Source organism: Rhineura floridana, chromosome 2 (assembly GCF_030035675.1).
Source record: "Rhineura floridana isolate rRhiFlo1 chromosome 2, rRhiFlo1.hap2, whole genome shotgun sequence".
Lineage (NCBI taxonomy): Eukaryota > Metazoa > Chordata > Lepidosauria > Squamata > Rhineuridae > Rhineura > Rhineura floridana.
Genome location: NC_084481.1, coordinates 68757197 through 68768139, shown reverse-complemented (window position 1 = coordinate 68768139; position 10943 = coordinate 68757197). Strand labels below are relative to the sequence as shown.

Here is a 10943-nt window from a genome sequence, read left to right as displayed (position 1 = left end):
CCACTTATGCAGTAGAACGCCCCCCACATCTCCTTTACCTGCCCACGCCCTGTGCACTGACAGAATGAGTTAGTTGAAGAATGCCTTTCATGCCGGCTTCAGCAGATTTTTCTTCCTCTTGCAGATCCAGAAGAATACATGAGGTGCTCTGCTTTAGTAGTCTCCCGTTTAGGAGGATTACAGGAGAGGAAAACAAATCATCTGAAGGATCTTCAGGGAAGGAGGTGAAAGGTCCCTCCATTCTTTTTACTGTGCATTTATGATCATTTGTGCTCATAATGGTATCAGGGCAGTTGTACGCAATCCTGCTTTCAATCCTGTTTGCATCTGCAAAAGTTTCAGGGCAGTCATACTGCCAATCCATGTGTGTCTTGGGCCGCTTTCACACATGGGGCTAATAGCGCTACTTTAACGGATTAAAAAGGTAGTGCTTCTGTCCCGGTTTCTAAAATCCCTTTCACACTGCAGGACCTCTTGCGATAAGGAACAGCAGCTTTTTCAGCCGATATACCGGCATTTTGCGTAACTGTCTTTCACACAGCTTGTTTTCGTCCCTCAACCATGGACACTGTTCCCCACTGTGTAGGAGGTCTAAGATCTTTTCCCATTATCATGCAAGCCCTCTCCCTTTAGGATCTAACTTTTAAAATTGTTTTAGTTGTATCAAGACTGGGGTGTGTGGGAAATGCTGCTGTTATCTGCACTGATGCCGGAATACCGGTACAACGTTCGTCAGGCAAAACAAACAAACAAACAAAAACCTGCACGACTAAAGGGCGGGAATGCACTGCATGCTGGGATGCTTTCACGTGAGCGGCAGCAGCTAGCGCAAAACTCCCATGATCTTCCGGGTTCCCAGCCTTGCTAACAGATTATTTCTGGTATCATTTAGCGCTATATTTGCATGACATTCCACCAGAATTCCGGAGCTACCCTAGTATACCGTGTGAAAGCTCAAATATAATGCACAAATTACTAGGTAAGAAATCGTCAGAATAACGGAATAAAGTGCAGTGTGAAAGCACCCCTATAACTTTCCTGCTCAAATCCTGTAACTTTTTATACCACAAATGTTCCAGTTTATTATTTTATTGTCCCACTTTTGTTGCCCCATAGTGCAAGACTGCCCCTATGGACAGCAATAATGTGATAACATTGGAGAAGCATCACAGAACAACTAATAAAGTAGAATGATGTGTGGATGGTCTAGTACCAATCCATCACTAATGCACTATTAGTCTGGAGGAGCCCCAAATTTTGACAAGTCCAACTAAAGTTTTGGAAGAGTGTTGTACACTCTTATTCTGCCAAAGGTCAAAGTTGAGGTTCAGATATAATCAGCAGAATTTTGAAAAAAGAAAAACAGTTTTTGTAATTAGTCTGGGGCATTTAGATGGAAGGGATTAAAATAGTCATATGCAACTCTGCACGTTACCCTGTGTGCTTGCAATCATTGTGATTCACTGAAGGGGATGATTAAAATTTGGTGGGACTACCATGGACCAGATAAAGTTGTTTTGAGGGTGGATCTGGTCCACAGGTGTGGCCATCCATGAGCCAAAGAAAATGCTATGAGGAAAAGCGGAAGAAAGACTTGGAAATGAGATTGAGATGAGTAGCAGGCGAGTAATTGAGTCAATGTGTTACCAAGCACTACTCAGGACCCAGGATGAATTGTTTGTTGAGGTTGGGAGAGTCCAAGAAAGTCTAGGATCGGTAGTTGTCTGCTGGTTATTGTCATGAATGTAGTCTGGCATGTGCATGTGTTGGCTGATGATCCTCTCCAGACCTTGTTCTGGCAGGGCCCTCTAATCATAGGGCAAAAGAGGCAGGAATGTACAGTATGTTCCAGGACCATATGATCCCTACAGATTTGGTGTCAGTTTTACAAACCCCCCGAAATGAGTTCAGTTCACAGGATCGGTTCTATATAACTGCTTCTACTGGATTTAATGGCAAGATTTAAAGCAGAATTTTATTTTATTTTTACCCTTCCTTGCTTGACATTAGCAAAGGGCAGAGCTTGGAAAAGTTACTTTTTTGAACTACAGCTCCCATCAGCCCAATCCAGTGGCCATGCTGGCTGGGGCTGATGGGAGTTGTAGTTCAAAAAAGTAACTTTTCCAAGCTCTGGCAAAGGCAAAGTTAGGCCAGTGCTGAGCACTTCTGCAAATCCCTTAAGCTTCTTAGCTGAACCATTGTAGAGCTCTCTTTTAACACTGTTCATGCTAATGTGAGTTAGATATGTTTTCCTGGTCCCTGTGGAGGCATCAAACCATCTTTAATTGAGTTTAGAAAATCATATTTCTATCCTAGGCATGGTCCCAGAAAGCTCTGCCCAGACAAAATGGAACAAAAATGAATTTTGAAACAACTCAGATGGAATGGTTAAAGAAGCATTTATCAAGGTGGACAAAAGCCATATCATCCATCAGATACATCATACAGTGTTGGCGAGTGCATTGGCTGAATAGTGTACTCACTATTTAAAGATGGAAGCACCTTAACTCAAGAAATTATTTTTGTACAATTGTGTTCCTTGGATAGAGATTCTCTGGCTGTGATCCCTCAACGAGATAAATAATGGCATGTGCTTCACAGATGTGTGAACGCAATGGCATTAAAGAAAAAAGTTTATTACATATAATTGTTTGTAACTGTTTATGCGACTTCTGTAGGAGTTGGACAAGCAATTTAGTTTACAGAGATTTATAATGGTTTTCATGAAGATGTATGAAACTAAAAAGCTGTGAGCTTTTCCAAACCACCTATAAATCATTTTACACATTTAATTTCTCCTGGTTTGTGTGTGTGTGTGTGTGTGTGTGTAGATATAGATATAGACATAGATTTTAAGGCTGTCTTTCTGAACCAGCAGATACTTTGGGATTTCTTTTCTTCATCCTGTTTAAGTACAGCATCCCTTCATTCGATTCATAAAATAAATCACAACAGTTTAATGCAGGGTTAATAGATGTTATCATTATATGTGTCGAATTTCCCTCCCAGAAAATAATAAATATTTTACCAGTAGGTGTATGTAGCCATTATATATTTGGCTGCTAAGCTGAATAATAGTAAGCATTATAGAAGAAAATGAAGCTAAAGGCTGCATAATGATAAACAGAACACGATGACTGTGCCTCTTAAGTAGCCCCAGAACTCCTTGGATGATTTGGGCCAATTTCCTGTCTTACAACATTGCCCAATGAAAACAGGGACACTTTAATGCATGTTTTGCCGCCAGGCCACTACCCAGTTTCTTGGCAGTGGCAGAATCTGCAGCACTGTTGCTCGCTGCTGAAGGGAAGAAAAACCAGGAATTGCACTGCTTGCTGACAGCAGTAAGTCCAGGATTAATAGCAGAAAAACAAACCATGCTGGGTCCAGTGGAGGGGATCATTGTCAGTAGCATTCTGTGACTTCTCTTTTTGAGACAGGCTTGGGAATCTTTGTGAGCGCCTTTCTGGAGCACTCGGAGATCATCAGAGGTGCATCCCATTGGGAAAGACAAGGGGCAAAGGAAACTGGTTCTGTTGGGAGCCGCTGCTTGAAGGTGCCTGGAGTATCTTAAAGAAGTGGTTCAATGGCTTCCCTCACCCCCTTTGCTGAAGATTTTTCAACACCTCCTCTATGCTGTAATTCAAGTGCTCTGCAAGAATGTGTCACGCACAGGCACTTGGAAAAAGCAAGTTACTAAATAGACCACTTTGCCCCCACACCAAGGAAGACTCGTGACACAAGACTGGAATAATGTTATATTTATTAAATATAACATACTAGATCAAATACAATACAGCCAATTATCAGATTAAAATACTTCGGGCAGGTGAGGCTATGCCTAACTATGAGGGATTATACCCTCACCTTCTAAAGGCGACAACTCTCCTCAGTCTGTAACTCCAGAGTCAAGGACATGGGTGCATTCCTCCCTCCTTGCTCTTAGAGCCAGTTATGTGGTTCCAACCTCCACACCATGGCCCCGCCATACAAGCGTTCACCATGATGCGCAAGCCGGTTCCACAAGGACACTACCCAGATCCCCCCCAGACATGAAGCTCTGATGGTTCCCTAAGCAGTGCCCCTTTTCGAGAATGCCTTAAACACCTCAATTTATCCCCCGAATACCTCACCTGCCCGAATTCTATGCCAGCCAAAGCAGACACACCGCACCCAACCCGATAAGCCAATCGAATTGAACCCAAGCAGTATGGAGTAGGCAAAACCAAAGGGATTCTGAAATCAGGATCCCCCCCAAAAAATTCCTACTCAGCCCCATTTTGGCGACCAGCGAAGCCCATACTGACAAGGGAGGGAGGGTGGGTGCCGCAAGGCAAAAAGGCAAGCGCGTGAGGGAAGGAGCAGCTTTATATCCACTGCTCCACACCCCTCCAGATTGGATGAGCGATCTCACGTGGCGGCATGCCTTAACTTCGAGAACCTTCCCGCGTCTTCCCTAATTGGGGTGAAGGCAAAATACGCCCCTTTACAGGAATGCTATTGCCCCCACACCAAGGAAGACTCGTGACACAAGACTGGAATAATGTTATATTTATTAAATATAACATACTAGATCAAATGCAATACAGCCAATTATCAGATTAAAATACTTCGGGCAGGTGAGGCTATGCCAAACTATGAGGGATTATACCCTCACCTTCTAAAGGCAACAACTCTCCTCAGTCTGTAACTCCAGAGTCAAGGACATGGGTGCATTCCTCCCTCCTTGCTCTTAGAGCCAGTTATGTGGTTCCAACCTCCACACCATGGCCCCGCCGTACAAGCGTTCACCATGATGCGCAAGCCGGTTCCACAAGGACACTACCCAGATCCCCCCCAGACATGAAGCTCTGATGGTTCCCTAAGCAGTGCCCCTTTTCGAGAATGCCTTAAACACCTCAATTTATCCCCCGAATACCTCACCTGCCCGAATTCTATGCCACAAGAGTGGATCAGCTAAAGCTTGGTCCACTCAACCCAAAGAATTTAACAAACCCCTTAATCCCAGCATCAAATCCTCTAAAAACAAATCACACCCCTGTTCGGAAAGATGGACCCCATCATCCCGAAACAATTGTGGGACATGGAACCTAATCATATCATGAGGAATATATGCCCCTCCAAGAGATAAGACCAGAGCCCTGACTTTCCTATTCACCCATTTCCTGGATCTGTCGATCCTATTAGGATGAAAAGCACCCCTCCACACCCTCCTAACTAACATATCCGACCAAACCAGTAGGAGGTTGGGAAATGAACTAATAAGCCACGTGAGATCTCGAGTGACCTTGATAAGCAGGTCCATCCCTGGACGCTGCACCAAGTCATTTTCCCCCAAATGAATCAACAATACATGAGGCCGATCTGCTGAAGACATAATCCGGCAAACTGATGACAACAGCGCATCCCATAACATTCCCCTCCGGGCTTCCCATCGAACCGTAGCTACGGCTGAAAGCTGCAGCTGTGTTCCAGGTATCGACGAAGAGGCACGCCGGTGCGCCCAAAACAAGATAGAGTGGCCACACAGTACGATCCTCACGGGGACTGAAAGGCTCAACAAACCTAATGGAAACAAAAACACAGTGCATTATAGTTAAAACCTGACATAAGACTTAAATGCATCGGAACGCCACCTGCCAATTGCCTGGATATCACTAACGCTTAAGTCCCCGAGGGCCGCGGCCGTGGCCGCACCAATCCGCAATGAATGTAGCCCATAGACTCCAGCATCGCGACCACTGGCCAACAAGGCCCGCCGAACAACGGCCCAAAATTGAAATTGAGTCAGGGCTGTACCATCCGCATGTATGAACAGATAACGCTGGCATGCTGGCCGAATAGACAAGAATTTCCGCATTGCAGACACAGGGCATAATTCAGGGACCTGGCAAGTGTGCAAAGACACAATACTGCCATGGCCATTTTGATCCGTCTTAGAGACTCGTAGGGAAACCCTCACAATATCAGCACCTAGCGTGCAAACGCAAAAGCATAAGGCCCTGTAGGCAACATCGCGCTTAGAGGGGACCAATACTTCACTAGGGCGAAAAGCACCATAGAACATCGTCAGAGTTACTGCGGCGAAAAGGTGCGACTCATACTGAGATGAGCATAAACAACGAAACATTGCCAGGATCTGGAGAAGGACATCGGGTGTGATTGGCCTCCTCCGGTCAGTGGGCCTGGGAGCGGAATGCGACCAACCCTCAAGGACCTTTCTGACCCTAAAATCTACAGAATGATCCGGCAGTCCCCGCACCTTAGAGATAAAGGCCAGCGCTGAAAGTTGCCCAGCGATAGTAGAAACAGAATTGTTGTGCCCTTTTAAATATATCATAAACTGCAATAAGTGCGAAACAGGAATAGGCCACGCCATAGGCAATTCAGAAATGGTGCGAAAACGCTGGAACTTTGCAAAAGAATGCTCATACGCTTTTTGAGTACTGGGAGCAAGGGCGGCTGCAATAGCGGCCCCAACTTCTAATTGCCAAGGTTCCACAGGAACGGTGGGACTGGGACTGGATCCAGTTCCGCTCCAGATGCAAGCTCCCGAAAGCGCGCCATCTGTAAGCGGGAAAGAGCATCAGCAACGCAATTCTGTAAACCTGGAACATGCTTGGCTATGAATAAAATATTGAAACGCAAGCATTGCAAAACAAAGGCTCGCACCAAGCGCATAACACGCGGCGACTTGGAAGTCTGAGCATTGATAATGCTAACTGTGGACAAATTGTCACACCAGAAACGCACTGTATGATTTTGAAATACAAACGGCCAGATATAAACCGCTACTACTATTGGAAAAAAATCCAAAAATGTCAAATCAGAAGTGATCCGGGATGCCTGCCACTTGGCAGGCCATCTTGCAGCGCACCACTGGGATCTAAAAATTACACCAAAGCCGAGGCCTCCTGCAGCATCGGAATGCACCTGTAATTCAGCTTCCAATAATAATTCCTCCTGCCAGAAAGAGAGGCCGTTAAATTCCATCAAAAACTCAAGCCACATTTTTAAATCAGCTCTCATCCCAGAAGTAATTCTGACAAAGTGGAGGCGAGATCGAACACCCTTCATGGCGTCACAAAGACGCCTGAGGAATGCACGACCAGGTGAAATAACTTTTGATGCAAATACTAAATGACCCACAATTTCCTGCAACTGAGCCAATGTAATCTTTTTCAATCCTAGCACCACGCAAAGCCGTTGCCGAAGGGCAAGCAACTTTTCTTGTGGCAAACTGGACGACTGAGCCACAGTATCCAACAGGATCCCTAAAAAATTAGAGAAGTAGTAGGACCCTCAGACTTTTCTGGAGCTAAAGGAACCCCCAGTTCTTTAGTTAATGCTGCAAAGGATTGCATCAGATGGAGGCAATGTGAAGACCCAGCTGGCCCAATAAACAAAAAATCGTCCAGATAATGAGCAGAGAAGGATGAAGAGGCTTTCCTCCTCAATGCCCATTCAAGAAATGTGCTGAATGCTTCAAAAGCAGCACATGACACGGAACAACCCATTGGCATAGCCCTATCTACATAAAACTGACCCCGAAATTTAAAACCAAGCCAATCCACATCCTCAGGGTGAACAGGTAGGAGGCAAAAAGCGGATTTTATGTTGCACTTAGCCATTAAAGCGCCCCTACCGGCTTTGCGAACTACTCTCACTGCCTCATCAAAAGACGTATATCTAACTGATGTGTATGACTGAGAAATCCCATCATTAACAGAGGCACCTTTTGGGAATGACAAATTATGGATTAAACGATATTCCCCAGGCTGCTTCTTGGGAATAATACCTATAGGAGATATCCTCAAATTTTTTAAGGGTGGAACAGAGAAAGGGCCAGATATCCGGTCAGCAATTATTTCCTTATTAATTTTTGCTAACACCACCGAAGCCATGTTGCTGAGAGAGGGCTGATTTGATGAGGAAGTAGCTATCCTAGGACTCTCAAACGGAATACGGAAGCCTTCCTTGAAACCATGAAGCAAAAAACTAGCAGCTTGCCTATTGGGGTAAAACCACAACCACCCTTCCAAAGGAATTAACTTAATCGGGCTACTGGCCTTGCGACGTACCGCCGCTGTTGCCAGGCCCTCATTTGGGCTGTTGCTGTTCCCCTGTACCCTGTTGAGCTGTACGCGCTCGCTGGCATGATGAGCTGGGGTGGTTGCCACCACATGAACCACAGGCGTGTCTGAACTTACATGGCCGTCTGAGGCAACGGCCTGTACTATTAAATGTCCAGCAGACATGCTGGGATTGAACCCACCGCCTGCCTTGGCCTGAGCCGAAGGCGGAAGTTTGTGCACGTGCTAATATATGTCCACTATCAGCTCTGTCTCCTAAAGTGGGCCTGGCGGGAGTCATAGAGCGGAGCCACAGGCCCGTGTGCTCGATATCCCAACGAAGGGTGGGGTCCAACGCCGCTCTCTGTCTAAAATTTCCATCGTAACGCAACCAAGCGGTCCCAGAACTCACGGAAGGCCCGATGAACAATGTCCTGATATTTAATCATGGACAAAGCCCTCGATGGGTAAGCTTGAGTCATAACGCCCATATAGATAGTATAGGCGCTCAACCAATTAGGCCACAATCGATCAACCTTCCTTTTCATGGCCGCCTCACGCTCCTTAAGTTCCTGACCTTCCTTGGGCTTTATCTCATTTTCACGAAACAAAAGAGTGAACAGGTCAATATATTCCCCACACCAAATTTTTTCTTTAGTAGCTAACAGTAAATGGTCGCCCAGTGGAAGGGAAATATCGCCATGTGGATAAACTCCCTGAGGGAGAGGCAAATACGCAGGAGATTGTGCGGAAGAAGCCACAGGCGGCTGCCAAGGAGTCACGGCCGCTGTCGGCCAAGGTAACTGGGGTTGCTGCGGAACCAACACACCACCCATAAACACTAACGGGTGAGTAGTATTGCTAGGGAACTGAGAACTCGCCATTGGAGTGTCACGAGGAGGAGCAATAGAATCCTGAACCTGTGTGTGAAGAGCTTGTGACTGTGCAATTTGCTCACCTGCATAAGCAGCCGGAGAGGCAACCACTGGGGGTGCGACAAACCCCGAAGCTCCGGCAGGCAGAGCCGTGGCCGCCGGTGGCGAAAACGGCAGTGGCGCTTGAAGAGGCCCAACAGCAGGTATGACTGGAACCGCAGGAGAAGAGATGGTGTCTGGAACCGCAGGCAAAGCAGCTAGCGACCCAGCTGCTAAGGGCTCTTCAATGGGTACTGCAGCTTCAAGAACACCAATCCTGGAAACCAAATCAGCAAGAATACGATTTTTAGGCACTTTAGAAGCCAACCGTGCAGATTTCTTACCTGCTGGAGCAGTACTTGTACCCGCATCAGCGTCCTGCGGCTGCCTGCGTTCCTTTTCCAGCGCCTCAACTCTAGCTACCAACGCACGGATGGTCCCCAAATCCTCCTCATCATCATAAGACATGTCCTGCTGAATTGGCGGGCGCTTTGTAGTCTGCTTCACAACACGAACCCCTTTTTTCTGCTGAGCTTTCTTGGATGGCATATTTGTAAAGACCAAATAACAACAATTATACAACATACCAAATGCAAGTGTGACCTAATTATGAATTTACCAACTCTTTTTTTTTAAACAGTGCACGTACAGTGCAATATAACTACAATCCACCAATTAACTTAACCTATTATTATTATTACACGTATTAATTATTATTTATTTATTTTTATTTTCAGGTAAGTATTATAAGCTGGAATTAAGGGGGGTGGAGGATTTAAGGGAAAGGGAAGTGGGGGGGTGTTTGATAAAGGGTATTTATTAAACTCAATAAAATGAACAAACAACTTTTAAATGAGTTTTAACTAACAATATACCTTAAGAATAAATTACCTAAGCTATAATTATGAATTTATGCAATATTATGCTATAAATATAATTAAGTAACTGCACAAGAAATCCAGAGGATCAACACACCACTTTAAATGCCCAGAAAATGAAAAAGGGGGGGATTAAAGGAAAAGTAAGTAAGCTATGAATTAAAGGGTATTAATATACCAAAACTGCCTTCAAATTATCACTGAATATAATACAATAGCAAATAAATAAATATATATATATAAACAATCGAAATATATATTTATCTAAGAACCAAAGATCACTGAAACTAACTAACAAAGCACCCAAACACAAGCAACTTTAACAATTTAAAGACAAACCGGAAGAAAAGGGGGGGCAGAACAAACGGAATCAAAATTTATATATATAACCAAGGGAATATAACAACCAGGAACATCACCACCCACAAACACCGTAAGTAAAAAACAAGCTGGGCTTTTCACCAGCAGCAAACGCTGTAAAGCGCAGGCAATACAAGGGAAAATGGCCGGCGAGCCGGGGGAGAAGCCGGCGGGCACAGCTGATCGTCGGGGCTCAAAACAACAACAGAGAATGATAAAGAGCAACGGGAAAGGGAGGAAAGAGCAGAGAAGGGTAAACGAGGTATTTTAGCAAGGAAACGATCACCAACGGAACGCTGAAAGAGCCCCTGCAAGCGCGAACCAGCAGTAAGTGCCGCAAGGCAAAAAGGCAAGCGCGTGAGGGAAGGAGCAGCTTTATATCCACTGCTCCACACCCCTCCAGATTGGATGAGCGATCCCACGTGGCGGCACACCTTAACTTCGAGAACCTTCCCGCGTCTTCCCTAATTGGGGTGAAGGCAAAATACGCCCCTTTACAGGAACGCTATCTTTTAAGTCTTTAAAACTTAGAGTATATAACATCACAGTAGATCAGTTTGTGTTTATGATGGAATAATGTCAACTTCAGTACTACCTGGATAGGCGGGTAGGGTGAAATTGAAAGTGGTGCACAAACACTAATGTTTTCTTAAAAGTCATCTCTGCAAACCCTGCTCCCCACCCTTGGTGCCAACACCTCCTTCATTTCCTTGAGGCAA

General features: G+C 45.2%; 1 protein-coding gene across 1 annotated transcript; it reads right to left on the bottom strand.

Annotated features, from left to right (window-relative positions):
* Positions 1–3782: 3782 nt before the first annotated feature.
* On the bottom strand, positions 3783–10557 carry LOC133376540 (integrase/recombinase xerD homolog). Its single transcript, XM_061608880.1, has 2 exons — positions 9031–10557; positions 3783–6567 (listed from the first exon to the last, which is right to left on the bottom strand). Exons 1-2 carry the CDS (start codon positions 9569–9571, stop codon positions 5597–5599), a joined length of 1512 nt encoding a protein of 503 aa, XP_061464864.1. The 5' UTR covers positions 9572–10557; the 3' UTR covers positions 3783–5596.
* Positions 10558–10943: the final 386 nt, after the last annotated feature.